The following is a 24,995-nucleotide window of genomic DNA, read 5'->3' on the forward strand; positions in this document are numbered from 1 at the left end:
TTATCAAAGATGTTTCTTTTGCATCTTATTAAAACTTGTCAAACTTTCATTTGTTTCCTAAGACTTAACAATTTCAGTTACTTTGTATGGATGCTAGATAATGAGGTTATAAGAATGCAATTGTACAAACCAGTTATATTCAACCAGTAGAGGAGATTCCATCTTGGCTCAGCGGAAACGAACCTGACTAGGAACCATGAGGATGCAGGTTCGATCCCTGGCTTTGCTCAGTGGGTTAAGGATCCAGCATTGCCATGAGCTGTGGTGTAGGTCGCAGACGCAGCTCAGATCTGGCATTGCTGTGGCTCTGGCGTAGGCCAGTGGCTACAGCTCTGATTTGACCCCTAGCTTGGGAACCTCCATATGCCACCTGGTGCAGCCCTACACAGACCAAAAAAAAAAAAAAAAATCAGTAGAACTAGTCAACATTTCTCCACATCATAAAGCTCTAATAAAGTAAAATCTATAACCCAAGTTAAATGTAAACACCTAATACATGACCTTGACACTGTGGATTCCCTGTATCAATTAAGAACTAAAAATTCAAAGCACCCCTAGTTTGCATTTTTATAGTATTCATAAAAGCATTTGCTTTGTGATTCCTAATGGGTTTCTCCATATGTGTATCATCAATCCTACAGATGACCATTACCTTAAATATAAGCTCAGTGATGTACAATTTTAATATTAGTACATTACATTTGCAATGAAGTGCTATTATCTTTGAAAGTGTTTTACATTGATTCTCTCTTCCTGTATCCATATTTCACTTAAGAGCATTACTATGCACCCACATGTCCAAGCCAGAAACAAATAATTTCTAAGTCTTTTTCATCTCTAAGTTCTATCTGTACTTCATAACTTGCTCTCCACCGCCACAGTTTCTGCCCTACCATATCCCACGGGACTGCTGTGGAAGCCTCTCAACTCACTTCCCACTCCTTGCCTGTTCCCACTCCAACCTTCCACATGCCAGAGTGCTTTCTTAACACCAATCTGAGAGAGCTCCTATCTCGCTGAAAAAAACCTCAAATGACTCTCTACAGTCAAAAGAATAAAATCTATGGCTCTTACTATGCTATCCAACAGCTTTAAGTTTCTCACAGTCCAGTCTTATCTACCACTCCATTCTCCCTTCCCTTCTCCATTAGGGTCAGGCACAGGTGGAACCACCCCTCATTATCCCATCATGTCAACTTTACAACACTGGACTCTCTCCCTAAGAGGTCCTCCTGCACAATTTCCCAGCCTATGACATCCTTCAAAACCCAGAAAAAGAAGCTAGTTCAGGCAACTGCCATGGACAATTCTAAAGAAAACAGAGAAGAAAAAAAAAAATCTCCTAAATTCCAGCATCATACAAAGCTGTAGATTAGGAACAGCAATTGGAACTATAACCATACCATTGACGAAGCCTATATAGTTAAACATCTGAACTTGGAACAACTGCAAAAACACTGATAACTCTCTGTAATAAGATGTCAGTACATAACCAGCCGGGGTGGGTTACTACAAGCCATTAACCAGGTTAGGATATAATAGAAGGTCAGCAGTATTGCATAACAAGGATGATGGAAGGAAAGAACTGGGATCAGAACTGTGATGTCTCCCCTAACCTTCATGGTTCCCTGGTGCTTTTATGAGGAAGAAAATAGAATGATCTAAAGCATAAATCCTGGCCCAACTTCGCTTCTCTTCCTCCCCATTTTTCACCCATAGCAGACATTACTCACCAATCCCAACATTCTTCTCATCTCGGTACCTATTTCCAGGAGTCAGTGCATGCACATACACAGGTACATGCACGCACGTGCACACACACACACACACACACACACACACCCATTCATCTGCTACCTTGTTCCTGAGGGTTTCAGTACTCACCTAAGAACAGCTACTCAGGCACCTTTCTGCCAAGTAGTTCTCAAATATTTCCAACTAAGTACACACAATAGGAAAAGAAAAGCAAGTATGTATCCTAAGGGCTCATAGATGAAGCCTAGGTATATGATGCAGGAAGTTTATTTAAAGTCTCAATTTTGGGAGTTCCCGTCGTAGCTCAGTGGTAATGAACCTGACTAGTATCCATAAGGATGCAGGTTTGATCCCTGGTCTCGTGCAGTGAGTTAAGGATCCAGTGTTGCCATGAGCTGCAGTGTAGGTCGAAGACCCGGCTCTGATCTGGCATTGCTGTGGCTGCGGTGTAGGCCAGCAGCTGCAGTTCCAATTTGACCCCTGGTCTGGGAACTTCCATGTGCTTCAGGTGCAGCCCTAGAAAGCAAAACTAAATAAATAAAGTCGCAATTTTGAAAACTGCATGTGAATTTTCTCCTCAGTGCAGCCATTTATTTTACAACAAAAATAGTGTTTTAAAAGGCTTACTACTGGAGGAAATTGATTTTGTCTAGTCCATCTCTGAGTGCCCTTGATCCTTAGCCAAGTGTCTGCATACCTATATGAGAAGCACAGTTTGTCCAGTTCTGAAAGCCATATGTACTCTCAGAGGAGCAGCCACTTTGCATAGTCTAATTTTGCTTATGAACCAGAAATCAAATAGAGGCTTAAAGACAAATGCAAATAAACAGCTCTGGACCCCTTCATCATTGTTCTAGAAACCCAGAATCTGAGAGGCAAAAAGTAAAGGGTTCCTCTTTGAAAAAGCAAGAAGGGAGAAATATGGTTTTAAGTTGGGCTGTTCTCTCTGAATAGTCTTCCCCATGTCTTATTCTTTAAATCTCAGTTTCAGAACTGCTTCCAGTAAAAAAATTTTTCTAACCTTCCCTTCCAGTAAGATGCTTAACATAGCATCATGTACATTCCTTCCATCATATTTCACAATAAAATATAATTGATGCTTTATTTAGCATAATACCTGGCATGTCATATATAATAATGGATAATCAGTTCCTGTCTCTTTACCGTTGTCCTCCATAAACACTACATTGTAAAATATTTTTGTCTACCAATAGTGTTTTATAGAACATAATGATTAATCAATGTTTCCATTTTATTAATCAATGGCATTTTACCTAAGCATGCCATAAAAATAATAAATGGAAAATGTTTTGTTAAAATTACTTACTAATTTGGATTGCAAGTGTTTTGCTCAAATACAAGATTTAGCCAAAGGTATAAAGCTCCAATATAAAAATGTAGGTGTCCTAACAATGTTATTCACAGGGCTTAGTATATAACATTTCCCTGATTTTATCATAAAATCATGGAGTCCTGAGTCAAAAGGAGTATAAAGGCTATTTGAAGTAATCTAGTCCAACTTCTCATTTAAAGAATAAGCCTACTTTTATCCAAGTCCATGATTTTCTTTTCTGAGGAGATGTTCATTTGTGCTGGATATTAGATTCCAGTTATAAGTGATATCATATGGTATTTGTCTTTGTCTTTTGGAGAAGAGACTTGTGGTTGCCTGATGGGAGGGGGAGGGAGTGGGAGGGATCAGGAGCTTGGGCTTATCAGACACAACTTAGAATAGATTTACAAGGAGATCCTGCTGAGTAGCATTGAGAACTTTGTCTAGATACTCATGTTGCAACAGAAGAAAGGGTGGGGGAAAAACTGTAATTGTAATGTTTACATGTAAGGATAACATGACCCCCTTGCTGTACAGTGGGAAAATTTAAAAAAAAAAAAAAAAAAAAAAAAGAATAAGCCTACTTTTAAACATCCCTGATAAGCAATCATGCAGTCTCTCCCTGAACCATTCCAGGAACAGAGAATACCCTATTTCATGCTACATTCCCTTTCAAGCAGCTCTAACTCAAGAACCACAGGCTTCCCTGCCATATGAAAAGAGAACAACATACATAGGCAGGGCTGAGTAGAGATGGAGGAAGCTGGCACAGATCATCCAGCCCAGCAGTCAGGAAGTGGGCCCAGTGCCTGAATTCATTTACAAATCCCATATGAAGACTTAGCCAGGCCGTCTTTGCAGGGAGCTACTGAAATAAATTTTTAACCAGGCCCAAACCTGCTTTTAAGTTCCATTTCATTGGATCCTCTTTCATCTTAAGTAACTGCTCAGACTTTAAGAGACTACAGTTGAACTGGAAAGACTGTAATGTCTTGTTCTCTACAAAGTAATGAAAAATTAATTCACCATTAATATTCCTATTACTAACAGAAAATGAAGATCCAATTTGTAATGGTCTGCACCTCAATGCAGCATCTACTTTTGGGGGCAGAGCTGCCAGGTGAGTTGCCAGGTGCTGAAAAGGAAGAACTGCTAGTGGCAATTATGTCAAACTAGTGCATAATATTATGTAAATTCTCAGGATAATTGAATGCCTTATTAAGGACATCTATCCAATTAACTTTTTAAAATGCTAACAGAATTCACTTATCATCAGATAGTTTTAATCAAATCTGTTAAGAATTGTTTTTATTTTTTAAGTTAACATTCTAGAGTTTTTATTTTATTTTTTATTGTTTTTTGTCTTTTGTCTTCTTTTAGGGCTGCACCCATGGCATATGGAGGTTCCCAGGCTAGGGGTCTAATGGGAACTGTTGCTGCCAGTCTATACCACAGACACAGCAACATGGGATCCGAGCCATGTCTGTGATCTATCCCACAGTTCACAGCAATGCAGGATCCTTAACCCACTGAGCAAAGCCAGGGATTGAACCCGAAACCTCATGGTTCCTAGTCATATTCATTTCCACTGTGCCACAACAGGAACTCCTCTAGAGTTTTTAAAAGAAATTCAAAGTGGTATGACATAAGACAATTTTTTTCTGATTTTTTTTTTTTTTTTTTGTCTTTTTGCTATTTCTTTGGGCCTCTCCCACGGCATATGGAGGTTCCCAGGCTAGGGGTCTAATCGGAGCTGTAGCCACTGGCCTACGCCAGAGCCACAGCAACATGGGATCCGAGCCGCGTCTGCAACCTACACCACAGCTCACGGCAACGCCGGATCGTTAACCCACTGAGCAAGGGCAGGGACCGAACCCGCAACCTCCTGGTTCCTAGTCGGATTCGTTAACCACTGCACCACGATGGGAACTCCTGATTATTTTTTATAATTTATAAAAACAGGAGCAAGAACTTACACTGTCATTGATTTAATATTGGTCACATGGATTATGCACAAAAAATCCAAATCCTACTTCTAATGTCTATGAAGTCATTGATTCTGTGAACTTTGAAAGTTTATGAAAATGTTCTATGATCCCAATATGGTGTTATGACCATTTATGTAATCAAAGACAAAATAAATTATCAGGAGTTTCCGCTATGGTTCAGTGGGTTAAGGACCCCACAATGTCTCTGTGATGATGAGGGTTCAATTCCTGGCCTTGCTCAGTGGGTTAAGGCTCCTGTGTTGCCACAAGCTGAAGCATAGGTCACAGATGAGGCTCAGATCAGGTTTTGCTGTGGCTGTGGTGTAGGCAGGCAACTGCAGCTCTGATATGAGCCCTAGCCCAGGAACTTGCAAATGCTGCAGGTGTGGCCGTAAAAAGAAAAAAAAATGAAACAATGAAATTCTGACGCTGATACACTTGACTTTCTGCTAGGGATTGTAGAGACTACTGGGGACATAACACCTATACCAAGGGACCTGCAGACTAGACAAGGGGAAAGAAACATTCTTATACTTGATACAATACAAAAAAGTATGTGTATGCAAATCATCATTGATGCAAGGATAGGAAGGACCCCCAGATTCATAGCTTACTACTTCAATAGGCCCCAAGAAGAGTGTGGTTTAAATAAACGTTCCTGAAAATGCATACGCGTTACCAACCAGGACTTGAACCCCAATATCTGGTCCCCAATTCTGATCAACTTAGCAGGATCTCACCAGAAGACTCCTTAGCTATGTCTGGTTTCTGGTCTTGGCTGGAAGCAAATAAGGAAAATTATGCAAGTTAGTTGTCACCACTACTCAGATTAACTAAATATTAGTGCAGTCTTCTGCTACCTATTAATAGGCCAGTGGATCCTAAGCTAATCTAAGTATATAAAGTATTTGTCATAGTTCCTGCCTGCTTAGCACTAGGTGCTAAATAAATGTTATCTTCCTTCACTTTTCTCTATTTCCTCTTTTTACATTTTTATACTCGAGCATGGTAAAAGAAAAACCAACTAACCATTTGATATCCATATCCAGACCAGTGCATTTGCAAATCACAGTCTCTTTGTGCATAGGAAAAAAAGTGTACAAATAATCTCATATCTAAGGGAAAACCCAGAGCTAAATTCTTCTCTAAATAAGATAAAGTTAACGTGAGTGCATGGGAAAATCCCCAGACAGAGGAAGGAACATTTGGCCCATAGGCCTGCCTCAGTCCACTGCCTGATTTCATCTGGTCTGGGCCTGAGAAAGCTCTGGACAGCCCTGTACAGAACACCCTGAGAACAGCTCCTACCCCTGAACTCCAGAGGCCTGCTGGGGTCTCCTCATTTAGACAAGTCACTAGAGGGTCAAGGGTCTAAGCAACTGAAAAGATGTGAATTATAATTTCAAAGGGAGTGAAACCAAGTACCAGGACTCACTCCAGATTCTAGAATTTAGGAAACCTTTCTTACCTACTTCTCTTTTCCCCTTTTTTACAAATCCATTCCTTTACAGAGAGAAAGAGATGGAAATAGAAATACAGTTGTTGTTTTTTTTGTATTTCTCTGTTCCTTAATTCTCTCCCTTTTTCATGTCATCTCAACTCCCTTCCCTTTTGTCTAACTCTGTTCATTCTAGGAGTCAAGCTTCCTTCCTCCATCACCATCCCCTCCCAACCCTGTTGCCCCCTCTCTTCTCTAGTCTTTCCAGCTGAGACTCCTATTATTTTCTTCTCTCCCTGAAAAAATAAAGCTGAATCTCATGTCCTGGCTTTACTGTTTTATAAAAGTGTTATTTTTCCTCTCACTAGATTTCAAAGGCAGAAGGGTAGTGTGGTACAACAGAGAGGGCATGAGATTTGGGAGCCAGAGATGAGGCTTTGGCCTTGTTCAGAATCCACATTTGTAAAATGAGGATCACTCCATAAAGGACATTAGTGTTTCATCCATTCTAAAGTACTTAAGGAATGTTAGTAGTAATTATGCAAATAAAGAAAATTGATAAGGAATTATTAACAGTAAGAAGAATAGCAAACATTTATACAGCCCTCCCTATGTGTCAAAAACTGCAAATACTAGCTCATTCAGTTCTTAAACTACTATAAAAGGATGGCACTAAGAGTTGTGCAGAAAGAGTGAGATTTTACAAGAAAGTGAGCTCATAAGTAATTTTTTCCTCTTGCAAACATTTCCTTTACTATTATTGTTACAACTTTAAAACAAGGCTATGAGGTTGACCATTTTCATTTCACTACGAAAATCAACTAAATTAAATCCCATTTTACTTATACATAGTCATCTACTGATTTTTTCTTCCTTGCAGAACAGGGCCCTTCTTAAGGGGAAAAAAAAAAAACAAAGAAGAAGTTCTAGGCTCTTATGATCAACTGATTACCAACACTCCCTTTTATGAACTGAAAATAATGTTCCACGAGATTCATAGCAATATGATTATATGATGGAACATATCAACATCAATTCAATATTCAAAAAACATCTTCACACAAACCACCGCAGTGCAAAGGTAGTCATTATGTGTTAAGTTAGACAGTGAAAGGTTGACCTTGATGTCCTCTATCTGGCATAATGGCAAAGCTTTTGATAAAGAATCCTTTTAAGAATCAATGTTTCTGGAAATTATTATAACCCAGTAGTTAGATAACTACTGAGCACAGAGATTACTACACTAAAAAAAGTAACACAGATGGTCTTGATTGCCCACTGCAAATCATCCCTACTCTTAATATATGTTTACCTTAAGGAAGGGATATTTCTGGGACTCATTTTTCTAGAAAGTGCATTACCTTACTTTAAAGAAAATATTTTAAAATTCCTCCACATTACTCACAGAAATTAAATCAATTCTTATTTCTGAGACTTCTGATATACAGACATCCAAATTATAAATGGGAACTTCTTGGCCTTTAAAAGATCATACAATTTCTAAGAAACAATACTGGGCATTTATTCTTTCTCATATTTATGGTAAAATGAAATAGGAACACTTCCCTAATGCCATGGATTCAATCTAAAAATAAACTCACACAAGTTCAATTCTGATAATGCAAACATGCTGGAATGAACTTAGCTTTGTATTATCTTCAATAAAAGGTTTGCTAAGCAAATTAATAACACTAATAGTAGTACCTCCAAAGTTGCCATATATGATGGTGTTTAGGGGCTACAATCTGGTTGGAGTAGAAACCAGTTGATTTAGGATTTTGAAGCTGCATTTGCACAGGAAGCTCCTTGTTTTTACTTTGATGATGTGTATAAATAAATAATAAAAGTAGTGTACTTTTTTAAAACATTGTATTACATTTTATGAAATTGAGAAACACTAATTTTTCACATCAGAGAATATTTTATTTACTATGATTTTAGATGGCCATCTACTCCATCTTTCCAAAACCGTTAATCTATTTATGGAAAACTTTTTTTTTTTTGTCTTTTTAGAGTCATACCCACAGCATATGGAGGTTCCCAGGCTAGGGGTAGAATCAGAGCTGTAGCTCCTGGCCTACACCACAGCCATGTGTGATTCGAGCCGTGTCTGAGACCTACACCACAGCTCACAGCAATGAATGCCAGATCCTTAACCCACTGAGCAAGGTCAGGGATCGAACCTGTGTCCTCATGCATTCTGGTCAGGTTCATTCCCGCTGAGCCACAAGGAGAACTCCTACTTACAGAAGACTTTTAAACATACAGAGCTAGCCTACAAACCCAGAGGGCCATTAATTTAACCTTGGGGTGAAAGGGGAGGATAGGGTACAGGTGCTGCCTTTCACTGTGATAGCCTCTTTGTGAGAGAAGCTTCCTCTTCCAGACTTCCACACATTCAGGGGGCAGCTTCCTAGGATCACTGCCTTTCTACAGATCAGGAGATTCAGAATAGACCCCACCTGCTGCCCTCCCTCACTCCAGCTGGCCCCCGTGAGAACACCTCAGCCCTGCTCCAGTCACAGATCACTCTTTAGGACAAGTAGAACAGAGGGGGGTTACCACTCCCACTGCAGTCTTCGTAGCCAACATGTCTTTCAGTGTGGCTTGCCAGAACCGACTTCTCCCCAGCCCCATTCTCCCTTGCTCTCCTGCCATTCCCTGCTGCTGTCTGACTGAGATTTGGCTAAGTACAGCATTTTCTATTAAAAAAACACCTAGGGCCCAGGAGACATAATATTTTCTCTTTCTTTTCCCTGTATTTTTAGGGCCACGCCTGTGGCATATGGAGGTTCCCAGGCCAAGGCTCCAATGGGAGCTGTAGCCGCCGGCCTACACCACAGCAACACTGGATCCCTAGCCTACTGAGCGAAGGCAGGGATCAAACTCACTTCGTCATGGATGCTAGTCGGGTTCGTTAACCGCTGAGCCACAACAGGAACTTCTAGTTTCTCATTTTTTGTTCTCCTAGGCCTCTCTCCTGCATCTGACAGAGCTGACCAGGCTTCCTCTTGGCAGTTCCTTACAGATGCATAGCCATTTGCAACTTGCACGTACCTCCTCATGTTATCTCATTTTATCTTAACAGCCTTGTAAGGTAGCCAGGACAAGGGTATCGTGCTCATTTTATATATGAAGACACTGAGACATAAAGCAGATTTGCCCTCGTTGACAGGATATTAGGTGCCAAAACCATGACTAGACAAATGTGCTTTCTCCATCTAGGCTCATTCTATACCATGCCATCATGATCCTATAATAATGAGGGTAGTTATCATCTGATGGCCAGGCACTCTACAAGACCTAGTTCCACCTACACAGAATTTGAGGCTCAGGGAGGTTCAATAACTGGCCTAATGCCTTTCAGCTAGTAAGAGATAAGGAGCACTTGCTCTATTCTTGGCCTTTCGTTCTTCCCATACTATACAATATCTTTCCAAAAAACTAATTTATTCTATGGCTTCTCTTCTAATTTTCTAAATCTGTATCTACAATCCTGTGTTCATCTCCAAAATCCATTCCTTTATCCACAGTGCCAAGTGGAGATTTCACTCAAATGGCTTTTCATCATTTTGAGCCTCACATGACAAATACAAATGCATTATCCTCACCTCTCCCACCAGTTTCCCCTCCCATCCCTCTAGAGAAACATCCTTCTCCCAGCCAAAGGAACAGAACCTTAGAGCTAATTCATACCTTCCTTCATCGCCCTTGTCCTGTCACAAAGTCCTATCGAATGTTCCTGTGAACTGCTCATCTTTCCTCCTCTTTCTTCCCAGATACCTTCCTCTTTATTCTCAAGGATATTTACTCAAGGTCCTGAAACTGATGTTACAGAGTCAGCCTGCTTTTACCAAAAGTGCAGGTTTCAGGATCATCCCTGTTGAGTTCATCATGTATGTCACTGTTGGACTAATCTTCCTTAACACGGTTTACACAGTCATTCCTCAGTATTCTCTGGGAATTGGTCTCGGGACCCTGTGTGGATACCAATACCCATGGATTGCTCATTTATATAAAATGGCCCTTTATATCAGTGGATATGGAACCCAAAGATAGAGAGGGACACCTGTATGACTTTCCTCACTCCTCTTACATGGATTCTGGGACTTTCCTTCAAAGGTCCCAGAATCCATATAAAAGGAGTCTAGAGTCCCATGAACAGCTTTCAAAGCCCTGAATCTGTCTCCTCCCACCCAAAGAGATGGGTTAAAATGACCTAGTCATTGCTCATCTCCATATCACCACCCATGTCTCTCCCCTCTCCTAAAACTGCCTTTTTGCCACTTCTGCTTCTTTCTATTCTGTCCATCCTTATAAGTTATATTCTACCTCTTTCAAGAGACCAGGTACTCTGGAACCCATAAAATTATGAAATCCCTACAGCGCTTTTAGCTTATACCATCTATCTAAGCATCAGGTTGTATTCTGGCTTGAGTTGTTTACCTTTGTTTTATGTGAATTAGTCACATATCCCAAGTAGACAGTAAGCTTGGAGGCATGGAGAAAGGGGACAAAGCTCATGCTCTTCCATTCCCTATAGATCCCAACAAAATGCTGAACATTAGGAGGACAGTCAGTAAATCAGTGATTCTTAAAGTTTTAACATGCATTTGGCAGGCTTCTTGCTTTGAGTTAAAGTCTGTGGCTTGCTTCATGTTGTCTGTGGATTGCTTCATGTGAAGCAGGTAGTTTACAAACCATATTTTGAGAAGCCCTGATTTTTTTCAGGATCCGTTAAAAAAATTCATGTCAAAGGAAGATGTAACATTGCTTTTTTTGTTTCTTTTAAATTTTTTGTCTTTAATTAAATTATACTTGATTTACAATGTTGTGCCAATTTCTGCTATACAGCAAAGTAATCCAGTCATACATATATATATACATTCCCTTTCTTACAATATCTTCCATCATGGTCTATCCCAAGAGTTGGATATAGTGCCCTGTGCTCTACAGCAGGACCTCATTGCTTATTCACTCTAAGTGTAATAGTTTGCATCTACTAACCCCAAACTCCCAGTCCATGCCACTCACTCCCCCTCCCCCTAGACAACCACAAGACTGTTCATAAGACATTGCTTTTTATTCTTATGCACATCAACTAGATCAGCAGTAACTTGAATACACACACTTTTCTGTTGTCCAAGAGTTGTTTTTTTAATTTTATTTTATTTTTATTTTTTGTCTTTTTAGGGCCGCACCCATGGCATATGGAGGTTTCCAGGCTAGGGGTCTAATTGGAGCTGTAGCCTACAGAGCCCAGAGCCAGAGCCACAGCAACACAGGATCTGAGCCGCATCTGCGACCTACACCACAGTTCATGGCAACACTGGATCCTTAACCCACTGATCGAGGCCAAGGAGCGAACCTGCAACATCATGGTTCCTAGTCAGATTCATTTCCACTGAACCAAAATGGGAACTCCCAAGATTTGTTTTTTAGAATGAAGACTTGCTATGCATAAAACAAAATTCTTGGTACTTTTAAGGATGCAAGATACTCAACAAATTCCCCACATTCAGGAAGCAAGAATTTGGTCTCTAGATGGTTTTATAACAATCTCATGCAGTAGATGAATTAAAAAATCCATTCGGGGATTGGTTATGGAAGTTAGGATGCAGAACCTTTCAGCTAAAAATGTAAATCATTGGGTAACTCAGCAAACATAGTTTTACAATGAATAATTTGACATAAATATACAGAGAGTGAGGCAGAGGACTAAGGGCAGAATCATATGATGATGTGAGCATTACAGTATTAGTTAATGATTTTCCCAAACATTTTAGAATATATTGAAAATTTATATAATTAGAGTCTGAAGTAAAAAATAGAAAATATAATTCAGGAAAAAAGAATAAATAAAACAGATGCCTACAAATATCATGTTTCACACTTTTGTTAATAACATCAAGTTGGATAAAATTTGTAGTTCTCAAGAAGCAAGTGTGTTACATTATGGAGTTTTTCTCAACAATGGAGAATTAGAGAAGAATTTAAAGAAGTCTGAAATTCTGCGGAGACTTCATTTTTATAAGAAGCCAATCTGAAGCTAACTGTGATTTTTGTGATGAACACTTTCTGGTTTCATTTGTGTGCTATTTACTTTTGAGAAATATACTTTAACAACCACAGGTAAGGTAAAGAGTATTACTTTCTCTTATGAAAGAATGAAGATCTTGGTACAACAAATACTTTCTTGTTCCCCCCCCCCCCCAGTAAATAGCAACCTCACTTTTGCCTAAGTATCAGTAACCGAGAGACAATCTATCTCTTTTTTGGGCAATTTGAATTATTAGAACTTTCTCCATTAAGTCTAAACCTGTTTCTCTGACTTACCCACCAGTCCCAATTTTTCCCTGTGAAATCACCTCAGTCAAGTCTTTACTTCATCAGCATTTTCTCTAATATTTGAATTTAACTTTCAGATATCCTTTAATTCTCTTCTGGACAAAATTCTTTTTTTTCCAACCATTTCTCAAATACAAACTTTTTCTAGAAACCACATGGATCTAGTCTCCTTTTGCTCACCACACCATAGTATCTCTCAAATCATGGCACCCATTGCTTAGTACAAGACTCCAAATTTGGTCTGCCTAGAACAGAATCTAGGGAACTATTACTTTATATAATGTGTGCCCAAGACGTCTATTAATATGTCCTAAAACTACATGAAATATTTTAGTAATTTCACTATACCTCTAGCTTATATTTAGTTCAGTACAAACCCTCAAAGTTCCCATTCCCCACAATGAACTATTTTAAGTTGCATCTTCTAAGTTATGAACATATTAAAAAGAATATGCAGAACCTATGGTCAGAAATTTATCATTTCACAGGCTCCTATTCTTCCCTCCCCTCTAAAATCACCTAGCTTTGAGGCCCAGGTCACTATGCCCTTTCCTAAACACATCAGCACTGGTTCACTGTACTCTTCAATCTCTACTATGGTTCTTCTTCATGATTTCAGTGACCATGCAGGTGATTATTTCACAGCTGGCCTTGTCATTCTCTGCACACCACTCCTCTTATGACCTTGTCCTCCACTCTATCTCAGTCTCCCAATGCCCTCAATAACTGTACCCCTTCCTTAATCTCCATTTCAAATGCTCTATCTAGAATCCTCTCCTTCCAGCTCCCTTCCTCTAATACCCTGGCTCCTGTTCTTCAACCTGTCAGCACGTACAACCCACTGCTCACATCACCTTTTCACTGTGCTTCATCCCCCTCTGTCCTTCCCTCCTCCCCAGATTCCATGACCCGTCTGTATTCTCACTCATTTATGCACTCATTCTTAACTCCATTGCTCAACTTGTCATGCCTGCTAGAAAAACAAAAACAAAAACCAATCCAACTGTCTACCTACTCCAAATCAACACGGATGGAAAAAAAAGATCACATGCATGATAACTGGTCTCACTTTAAGCTCATGGCCATCAGTCCCAAGCATGAGCACTAGGGATGCTCAGAATTCTTACAATTTCCCCTAGACCTTTCACTCTTCCAATCTCCTACATAAAACTTGTATACCTTCTCCCCTCCTAACTCCACTCCTGCCTTCACTCTGCTATTGACCTTGTTTCCTCTCTCACTGAACTTACACCCCTACTCAGCCCCACCCCTGCATCTGTGTCCCCTTCTCTGTCTTTTCTTCAGTCATATCCATGAACTGTCCTTTTGTCTATCTCACATCAATCCTCCACTGTGTTCTCATCCATTTCCCCTCACCTACTCAGGGACATAGTTGCAGGAAATGCCCCTTCTCTCTCCTGTACCATCCATTTTCCATCCCTATTAAATCATTTGTGTCACCATACAAACATGCTTTAATTTCCCCAATAGTAAAAAATACATAAAACTTTCTCTTGATTCCAACCCCAGATAGTTATGTCCTATTTTTCTAGTTTCCTCCTTCAAAAGAGTTATATCTAAAGACAGTCTCTTATTTTTTTCCTTTCCTACTTTCCCTAAAACCCCATTCCAACCAAAGTTTTCCCCCCAACATTTCATAATGAAACAGTCTCATCAAATTCATGGCTTTCTCATTGTACCCAATGGTTGATTCTCAGTCCTCATCTTAACCAACCTGTAAGCAGCATTTGACAGAGGCAACCCATCCCTCTTAACATATATTTCTCTGCCTTCCAGAATCACATGTTTTCAACTCTCTCTACATCACTAGGCCACTTTTATTCAGTTTCCTTCACTAAAACTCTAATTTTTTTTTTTTTTTTTTGGTTTTAAGGGCCATACCAGCAGCATACGGAAGTTCCCAGGCTCCCAGGCTAGGGGAAGAATCAGAGCTGCAACTGCCAGCCTACACCACAGTTCACAGCAACACCAGATCCTTAAACCACTGAGTAAGACCAGGATCAAACCTGCGTCCTCATGGATCCTAGTAAGGTTTGTTACCACTGAGCCATGACAGGAACTCCTAAAACTCTAAATATTTGAGTATCTCAGGACTCTTTGACTTCTTTGCTGTCAAAAAACCCTTTCTTTCTTGGTGATCTTATATCTAAGCCAACAACTCTAAAATTTACAATGTCTACTCTGCCTAATTGATATCTCTGCTCAGCTATATCACAAGCATTTCAGACTTAACATTCCCAAAACCAAACTCCCGGCTTCTCCCTAAAACCGGCCCCTGCCAAAGTCTTCCCACTCCCAGCTAATAGGAACTCCATTCTTAACATTTGCTCAGCCAAAAATGGTGTCATCCTTGACTCCTTTCTATCACAAACCATAAAAAACCCATTAGGGATACACTGTTAGCTTTACACTTAATCTAGAATCCACCCACTTTCACCTCCTCCAATGCTATCACCCCAGTGCAAGCCACTCTCATCTCTTGCTTGATTGTTGCAATAGCTTCCTAGTTGGCCATTCTTGTTCCACATCCCTCCCCCTCTACCCCTCCTTTTTAGATTCTCAACACAGTGAGTCATTAAATTTAAAATAAAACTGTACTCTAAACAAGTTTCTCCTCTACTGTAAACCTTCCAGTGGCTCCCATCAAACTCAGAATAATATCCAAAATTCTTGAAATAGCTTACAGGACCTAATATGCCCATCAGCCCTCACCCTGCACTCTGAGCCCATCTCCTACCCTTCTTCCCTTGCTCACTCCACTTCACTTCCCTCTGTTTCAGGGATTACTCTTACCCAGGGCCTTTGCACAGACTATATCTTCTACCTAAACTGATCTTCTCCCAGACATCTGCATGACCTGTCACTTCTCCAAGTCTTTGCTTTAATGCTACCTAATCAAAGAGGTCTTTTTTGACTACCCCTCTCACTCCACTATGCTGTTTTAAATTTCTCCATAGGATTTATCATAACTTGACATATATTCTTTATTCTCTGTCTCCCCTCCCTCTTCTTTATTTCCCTTTCTAAACACACACACACACACACACACACAGATAGATATATTATGGAAGATAGCCTTTCATTTGTCCTTTTCCATACTGTATCCTTAGGACTTAGAATAATACCTTGCATATAGCAGGGGTTCAATAATAATAATACAATCACGAATGAATTAAATAGTGTTCTCTTTCTGAATTTGATAACAATGGTTGCCACTGAAGAGAGACAATGGTTGGTTGGAAGGCTGTATGTGAAGAAGACTTCCTTTTCTCTGTATACCCTTTTGTACCTTTAAAAATGTAATATCATGTGCATGTACCCAAAACAAAATTTTTTAAATTAAAGTAAAAAATGATTTTAATGAAAAGAGTTCACTTTGGGGTTAACATTAAAATAAAGGTTTTTAAATAGCAGGCTACTCTCTACCATTATCAACCACCTTTTGAAACGTTGTGCCATTTGCAAAATTAGAGTTGACTGCCTTCTAGAGTTCCTGGGCATAGTAAGTGCTGTGCATATGTTGGTGATTCAGAACATGAAAAACAGTAAAATGTGTTTTATGGGCATTATTTTTTAGTTAACCAATGGGAATTTATTCTTTTCTAAGGGTTTATAGGTATTTGGCATAATAATGCATTCTTAAATTCTACCAGCACTCAGCAACAAATATATTGGCTTATAAGTTTTAAATATCCATTATTTTCCTGTTTTTGAAAATCATGCCTCATTTCAACTTTTCTAGAATTAGTCTTATTCTCAAGAGATACTAGGAATCATATGTAAAATGCTCACCATATACATTCTATACCATAAGATATAAAGTTGGCTTCAGGAGCTCCCGTCGTGGCTCAGTGGTTAACAAATCCGACTAGGATCCATGAGGTTGTGGGTTCCATCCCTGGCCTTGCTCAGTGGGTTAAGGATCTGGTGTTGCCTTGAGCTGTGGTGTGTAGGTTGCAGATGAGGCTCGGATCCCGAGTTGCTATGGCTGTGGTGTACGCTGGCGGCTATAGCTCCGATTCGACCCCTAGCCTGGGAACCTCCATATGCCACGGGAGCAGCCCAAGAAATGGCAAGAACACACACAAAAAATAAGAAAATAAAATAAAATAAAGTTGGCTTCAAAGAGCCAATCTTATCAGAGAAGTGAAATGGGATTTTACCCACTATTGACCTATCCTAGGCTTCCAGTCTCTCATCCTATATGTCTTAGATCTTCCAACTTAAGAATCACTGTCCATTTTAATTATTTATTTTAAAATGATTACCACAATAACTTTAGTGAACTTTCATCATCTCATTTAGATACTAAATTAAAGAAATAGGAAAAATGTTTTCCTTGTGATGAGAACTCTTGAAGATTTACCCTCTTAACAACTTTCATATATAACATACAACAGTTAATTATATTTATCCTATCATACATTACAACCTGAGTACTTACTTAAAAGGAAGTATGTACCTTTTAACTGCCTTCATCCAATTCCCCTCCTCTCCCCCACTCCCCTCTGATAACCACAAATCTGATCTCTTTTCCTATACATTTGTTTTTTGAAGTATAATTGACCTACAATACTATGTAAGTTCCTGTTACACAACGCAGTGATTTTATATTTCTACACATTTCAAAGTGATCACAGTATATTTTAAATAACACAGGTTAAATGTGAATTGAGAAGCTCTTTCCTCTCTTTCCATTACCGTCACTAGAGCATCTTCCACAAGCAGTGAGTCTCTCCAGTTCATGCTCTTTTTATTCTTTTTGCCCTTGAATGTTATTTAAACAAATAAAACTGGTTGTTTGTCCTTCATCTTTTGACCATATTCTTGATTTTTATTGAGTGCATCCCTGGGTGGATATTTTAGTCTTTTGAAATATGTCTTTTATTTTCACTGCCACCTATATTTTACAGTGCCTTTTCAAATGTCCCTTAGTCACCACTGAAATAATAATTTCCTTTAACTTTAAAATAAAAGCACAAATAACTAATCCAAGGATCACTGAGTACTATTCAGTCACAATTATTTTTATGAAGAAGACAGAATGAGTTAGACAGACAGATAGAGAGATAGATAGACAGACAGACAGATTTTGTTTCCCCCAGCTATGCACTTTGAGCAAGCTATGCTGGTATTTATTTATCCGATGTTGACCTCAGAAAACTAACTTATGCCCATGTAGTTAGATCATTATAATACCTTTCTCATCAAGCTTCCAGCAATGACTTGGGAATGAGGACAATGAAAAATGACACAAAAGGAACTGTTCAACTAAACTAAATCATAATGTGAAACAGAAAGTGCACATGTTCTAGGAAATCACAACCTGTGTTTAGCAGAGATCCTTACACAAAGAAGGCATTCAGTAAATGTTTGCTAAACTGAATTGAATCACAAGATAATAAAAACTTTCCATAATCCAGGTTATGCAAGATAGACAGTATAATGAGCAAAATAATCCACAACTCTATTCCAAACTCTGAGTCAGAATTAGATGAACATCCTAGAAAAGAGATGGGAGCAGGAAGGTCTAGGGTGTATTTGGACAATGAGTAGGATGGGTTTCCTGGAACAGTGAGCTCATGAAGAGGAAGTTATGCTGAAAGCTTTGATAAAATTTATTTATCAATGTATTTTTAGAGTATGTCTTTCTAAATTTTATTTTAACCTAATTTAAATTCCCTATATGAAAAGACACATACTACAGTTACTGCCAGAAATGTTTCTGATTATATTCACAGGCTATGTCTAGAGAAATAAAGTGCATTAGAAACTATTTTTTCTTATAAATTCTGTAAAATATTATAAAATCAAGAGTAGTGTTCCTTCCCATTTTGAGAGAACTGTAGCTTTCTTAAAAGATGAAAGAAAACAGAAGATTGAAATTTATACCTTCTGAAGGGACTTGCTCAGAAGGACTCAAAATTTTTAAAAATTTTTTTAAATTTTTAGAGAGTTAATCCTGTCTCCATGGATTTTAGATGAAGATTGGTAATGTGGATGGTACCATTTATTACATCAAACAGAATAAACACAGTATTATATAAACATTCTGATAGGCATTTAAATCACGATAAATTAAAAATAGTTTTTTCCCAATAGAGTAACTTCAGCATTTGAAAAATATATATTTATGAGCACTATGGTCAAGTAAAGTGGGAAAATACCTCTCCACAATCACCTAGAAATTTAATGAAATTATTATAAGTCACTATCACTAAAGCAAATCACATAGACCAATTTCTCCAGATCATTCTCCACTCTCTCATTTTGCCTTCCATGCATGAATGAGTTAACTTCCAATGAGCTAATTTCGAAAGTGGCCAGTGAGTTAACATTTTACCACTACATTTTGTTCAAATGTTCTATTTTAAATTCTTCCTTTAAACAAAGGGCCATTCTTCTATCCTTGTGTTATTGTATGTTCCTTTTGAATAGTCTCCAGGAATAAAATAACTGATCATGAAAAAACAAAACTGTTTCTCTTAACATCCTTTGTATAAAGTTATTAGATGATGGCACTGATTCATGACTAACAATCTAACATGTTGTAGCCTGCACATGATGTATTAAATGTTCCCCTGTCAACAGACATCATATCACATGCCCATTATCAACTTTAGACATGAAAAATTCAGGTTTTAGAAGAAAGTGCTACTTTCTGTTAGGAACATTTCCATTCCACAAAAGCAAGAGAAGCAATGAGAATACCTGGAAATACAGTACTGAAGGAGTTTTACAGCACAAATTTAATAAAGTATAAACATATATTCATTCCAGGACATGACTGAGAAATAATTTTGGAAACCTTTCTTCAGGAACTTTAATTATCATCGATGTATAAAAATAAATAACAGAATTTCTTTACAGATGGCATGATTGGTGGTGTTTTTCAGAAGAAAAAAAAAGTTTTTAAAACATTAATATATGTCTTACATTTTATAATTCCATTTGAAGAAGAAACAAAACCTGTTTACAGTGTATCACACTCAAAGTCTAAAGTATTTCTTAGACTGATTTGAATCCCAAAGAGCACCATTCTTTTTAAAAGTAAAGCCCTGCACTTAATAAGCTTCCTCTGGATTTTGTCTCTGATTAAGTTGAAGATGCACCTGCTAACTCTGCTTATTGCAACAGAACTGCCAAAATAACAGACAAGGAAGCTGGCCTAGATTTTATTTGGATTTTTCAAGATCTAGTTATTTCTTTAGATATCATTTCTGGTATCTGGGCCTCTTAGAACAGCCATCCAGTCTACAAAATAAGAAACATACAAATTTAAAACATTAATCAACAACTATATGAGAAATTCCATCAATAGCAATTATAAACTTAAAAATTCCTTTCCCCTCCCTTCATTCTCCTTCTATCCAAACTTAGTATTGTATTTGTTGCCTAGAATAGGAAATCCCTATTAAATAAAGTAAAATACTCCTACAATAATAGTGATAATAACATTAAACATTACAAATGCCTATTTTGCCACAGTTTGTCTAAGCATTTTATATATAACAGCTCATTTTAATGGATAGTATGTTACTGAACAGAGGGCACTTAATTTCCACTCCCTAGTTCACCTAGTTGACACCCATGGGAGATGAACAATGTTTATAAAGAAATAATTTACCGTGATGGTGATGAAAGGTTCTGTACTATGCGACATTCTCAGTGAGGAATAGTAATTGTAAACCAACGGGAAAAAAAGTACCTCCTTCTTTTGTCTATTAGCTTATGTCATCTTCTTTTGCAATTATAAAGAGTTTTGTTTTCATTTAGGTGAAGTTGAGAGAGAGATTAGGCAGCCATTCTTAGTCTTAAATCCTCCCCTCTCCCATACAGTAACGAATACATGACAAATTTGGTTTTCTGATGTTGAGTCTTTTTTTTTTCTTGTATATGTTCCTTCGTTTTCTCTTTCCTTCAGAATTTTGATGTGTTTTATTTAATGCATTTCCTAAACCTCCTTCCTCAGCTCAAATCTTTTGTACTAGAGCATAAATAAGACTACCTAAGGCACTCCTCATGACCCTTAAGAGAGGCAGTGGCTTAGGAAAGCCAATCAGTTGCCAAAAGCAGCATGCCAGGTCCTGCACCCCTTCCCCTTCTTCAGGAACAACTAGCACCCTGCCTTCAACAGCTACATTTCCAAAACTACACAACTCTCATTCTACCACAGCAAAGCTTTCTTGGGGAAACAGCACAACACAGCACCATCTACTCCATCCCCTGGAATTACAAAGCTACCCAAGCCGGCAGCCCTTCCCCCAAAGCTCTCCTCAGGCATCCTATGGACGGGATGCTCCAGGATTCCTGGTTCCTGCTGGACACCCGCGCGCTCCAGCTCAAAAGGGAAAGTCAGGCAAAGGGAGGACCACCTCAGGGCAATTTCCAAACGCCCGAGCAGGTTCAGACTGATGGTAAACTCTGCCTCTTACACTCTCCACCACTTAAGTCCGCTAACACCTCAGCCAGACCGGCCACTCTTTAGATGCAAGTTTCAAAGCTCCCTGCGAAATGGAGCCTCCGGGCGATTAGAAAAGAAAGGTTCTGGGCGGAGGCCACCACAACTCCCAACCCTTTTGCAACACTGTCCCTCCTGAATTAGACACACCTTGGAGTTTCTATTTAGTTCGGGGAGAGAAGGGGAGCTAGAGGAAGAGAAGGGTAATGGGAGGGAGTAGGGTGTGGCGATTTGTGGAGGGAAAGGCTAAGAGAGCTATAAAGCCACGTCTCTGCTCTGGTCTAGGGGCCAGGTGTAGGGGCAGCGGGCCTGCCGGTCGCTTTGTTGTCAGCGTCCTCAGTCGGTGGCGCGCGCCTTGTGCGCAAACACGCCCCCCCAAAATCATTGCCACTGGCCATGCGGGTCCTACAGCCCCCAATCCCTTGCCAGAAGGAAGGAACTTGTACACGGGCGCGCCAGCAGCCAGGATGCTGTGGTTTGCTTCTGAAGACAATTTTGAAAGCCAGAAAAATAATCATAATGAAATAAAAAATCAATAGTATTTTGTTTTCTTTCGAGCCTCTGGAAAAAAAATTTCTGTCCCCTACCAGTCCGCTAATATTTACAGTCGCTGGTTGGCGAAGAATTAAGGTTGGTGCTCAACATAGAGAGCGTGAGGTAGGTGCACAGACGAGCTGCAGAGAGGGACACTAGCTGGGGGACCCGAGCCCCCGACGCCATTAGCGGGGCAGCCTCACCCGCCCGCCTTACCTGTGGATGCAGTTTCCATGGCAACGGGCGGCGGCCGGGCGGGGCCCGAGCCCAGTTCCAGCTGCGACGCTTCCCTGGCTCCGGCGCCCAACCCAGAGCCAGGCTCCCCTGCTTGCGGCGCCGGCTGGGCCCCTTTCGGCGTCACAGCTTCGTCCTCCCCCTCCCCCCGGTCCCCGAGCCACTGGGACCCGGGGCTGGTCAGAGGCAGCAACTCGTCTTGGGAATCGGGCGGCGCGGCCATGGCTGGCAGTTCCCCCGGCTGGGCGACGGCGGCTTGGCGGAGCCGAGGTGCGGTGGCTGGACCGGCGGGCAGGCGCTCCCTACTGTTGTTCCCGTTGAGACTCGGGGCTTGGGGAAGCTGCGGTGTCAGTGCCGCCGCCGCCGCTGCTGCAACTCTGGCAGAGCTGCTGCCTGTCTCTCTCTGCGCTTCAGCTCCTCCTCCTCCCCCCTCCTCTTCCTCCCGGCCCCACCGCGGCCGCTGCCTGCGCTCCTCCTCCTACTCCCGGCGGCGCCGCCGCTCTTGCTGTCGCTTCGCTACTCCCAAAGCTGTTATTACGCAGGTGAAAAAGGCCTGCTTGGTCCGAGTCTTCCTTGGCTCACGCCAGCCGCCGGGCTGTAATAGTAGGCCCAGATTGGAGGATGTGCTAAATACGCTTGAACCTTCCTCTTATTTGGGGAGGAATCAGAGCGGCTGAGCGGAGAGAAGCAGTTCCCAGCTGAAGCGTGACTGATTAGACAAGCTGCCCTCCCAACTCATAAAGTTAAACCCGGACTGGTGTCCTGGGACCTGAGGATAAGAAAGGAAGCTGGAGTCCTCAAGCCCACAGTTCTGAGGGTGATCAGTATTATCTGTGGAGGGTCCTGGTCTTCGCGGGCAGGGGAGGAGATGGGTGTTGACAGATGGAGACAAGAGAATCTGCAACCCCAAGGTTAAATGCTGCATCCTTAAACTGTTCCCAAAACAGCTGAAAATAATGGAGTACAGGAAAGAGCAATTAGGAGAGGTTCCACAAAAAACAAAAAAACAAAAACTTCATTCCTACCAGCATTCAGGGCGAATAGGCTATCATAGGTTTCCTTTCAGAAACCCTGAGCCAAATCCATATTATAAACTGTCTGTGTAGTCTATTCTATTTGAGCAGATGGACATTCCAGGAAGCTTGCTGCTTTTTTCACCCTACTTTCTTTTACAGCTCTCTCTGATAAGATGGAATATATTTCACAGATAACAAACTCAGAGGAGGGAAGTGAATTGGCTTATATAATTCATTATTCCTTTATTTAGATGAATTTTTTTCAAACAAGATTTGTATTTATTGGTTCCTAAACTGTCTATAAGACAATGTGGTTGGAAAAAAATAACACATAGTCCAACGTACAGGGTGGAGGAATAGGCCCATCCACTGCTCCTTCTCTAGAAAAGGTAGGGCAAAGGGGTAAGATAACTGTGAGGCTTTGTGGAACTGCTAAGCTATCACAAGCATACTGAGAGTTTTGTACCTATTATTTATATAGTCAAAGATTAACCTCAGCACCATGCAGATGCTCCTCAAAAATGCTTAAAGTTAAAAGCCTAATTTTGCCCAATCCTTTGAAGTTCAGTGACAATAAATTAGAGGAAATGTGTAGGCTCAATAAATATGGCCTACTAGTAACAGATACCCCTGAGGATATGATGTTCACTAAAATTTTATATTATTGATATCTTCAAAAATTATGATGGACATGTTCATTGGCTTGATTGTGGTGACAGCTTCACAGGTGTATACATATGTCAAAATTCATCTAATCATTTATTGTAAATATGTGCAATTTAGTGTACCTCTATTATACTTAAATAAAGCCTTTTTTTTTTCTGCTTTTTAGGGCTGCACCCACAGCATATGAAAGTTCCAAGGCTAGGGATCAAAACAGAGCTACAGCTGCCAGCCTACCCCACAACCACAGCAACTCGGGATCAGAGCCACATCTGCAACCTACACCACAGCTCATCGCGAAGCCACATCCCCAACCTGCTGAGCAAGGCCAGGATTGAACCTGCATCCTCATGGATACTATTCGGATTCATTTCCACTTTGCCACAGGCGGAACTCCAAATAAAGCTATTTTGTAAAATTAACTCTTTCAACAATAAAAAAAAAATTCTTGATTATCATGAATCATTGGTTTTCAAAGTCTTTCCATGGGGAAAATGAGAGTGTCTAAGAAACCTTTAAGGTGAAAAGCTATTACACTGATGTCTTTCCATGGAGCTTACTCAAAACATAACATTTGTGAGGTTTTGGGGTTTTTTTTTTTTCAAATTTATTGTTTAGAACACCTCAAAGCATCAGAAACACCAGATGGAAATTTCTCCCAAGTTTCATTATTGATAACATGCCAAGAACATAGAAAACTAATGATATAATATTAAGTGGTTATCAGTGGGTACTGAACACTTGAGAATTGTTATGGTAAGGGAATTACCTACAGAATAATACGGAGAATGTTACTTTGTTTCTCTGAGAAACACTATTGAAAGTCATCATTAAAAAAAAAAAAAAACCAGAGTAACTATGAAGGCATCACAGCTTCCTTATGCCTAAATTGATAAGGAGTCTGGGGATATGATTCTACTTCTTTTTCTTATTTTGTCAGATACTGATCAAATATTCTAATTGTGAATGTGTGGAAGAAATAGCCAGTTAAGTATACTTAAGTTTTAATTGTTAGAGAAAACTGAAATTTTCTATTTTGATTGAAAATTTTAATTTCCATTTCCCATTTAAATTCTATTTTGATAAATGATTCTATTTTGCTCTGCTGAAAAGAGGTGTTCATACTGTTTAGTTTTAGTAACTTTCACAACTATCTTTATTCATTATGTTTACCACTGTATTATACAAATAATTACCTATTTGG

General features: G+C 39.7%; 1 protein-coding gene across 2 annotated transcripts in view; it reads right to left on the reverse strand.

Moving 5' to 3' along the window:
* The window catches only part of RTN1 (reticulon 1), a 224,843-nt gene extending 202,311 nt beyond the window's left edge, over nucleotides 1-22,532 (reverse strand). Inside the window, exon 1 of one of the 2 annotated variants that reach the window (XR_014838842.1) lies at nucleotides 22,095-22,491. Coding sequence is in view for 1 of the 2 variants with exons in the window: in NM_001244640.2 (NP_001231569.2) it covers nucleotides 22,095-22,335 (241 nt within the window). In the remaining variant the exon portion in view is untranslated. 2 annotated transcript variants of the gene reach the window in all.
* Between the last annotated feature and the right edge of the window lie 2,463 nt (nucleotides 22,533-24,995).

This window comes from Sus scrofa, chromosome 1 (assembly GCF_054392235.1).
Source record: "Sus scrofa isolate SSC_HxYL_T2T_F1_AM1 chromosome 1, Sscrofa_HxYL_maternal_Yorkshire_Landrace_v2.0, whole genome shotgun sequence".
NCBI lineage: Eukaryota > Metazoa > Chordata > Mammalia > Artiodactyla > Suidae > Sus > Sus scrofa.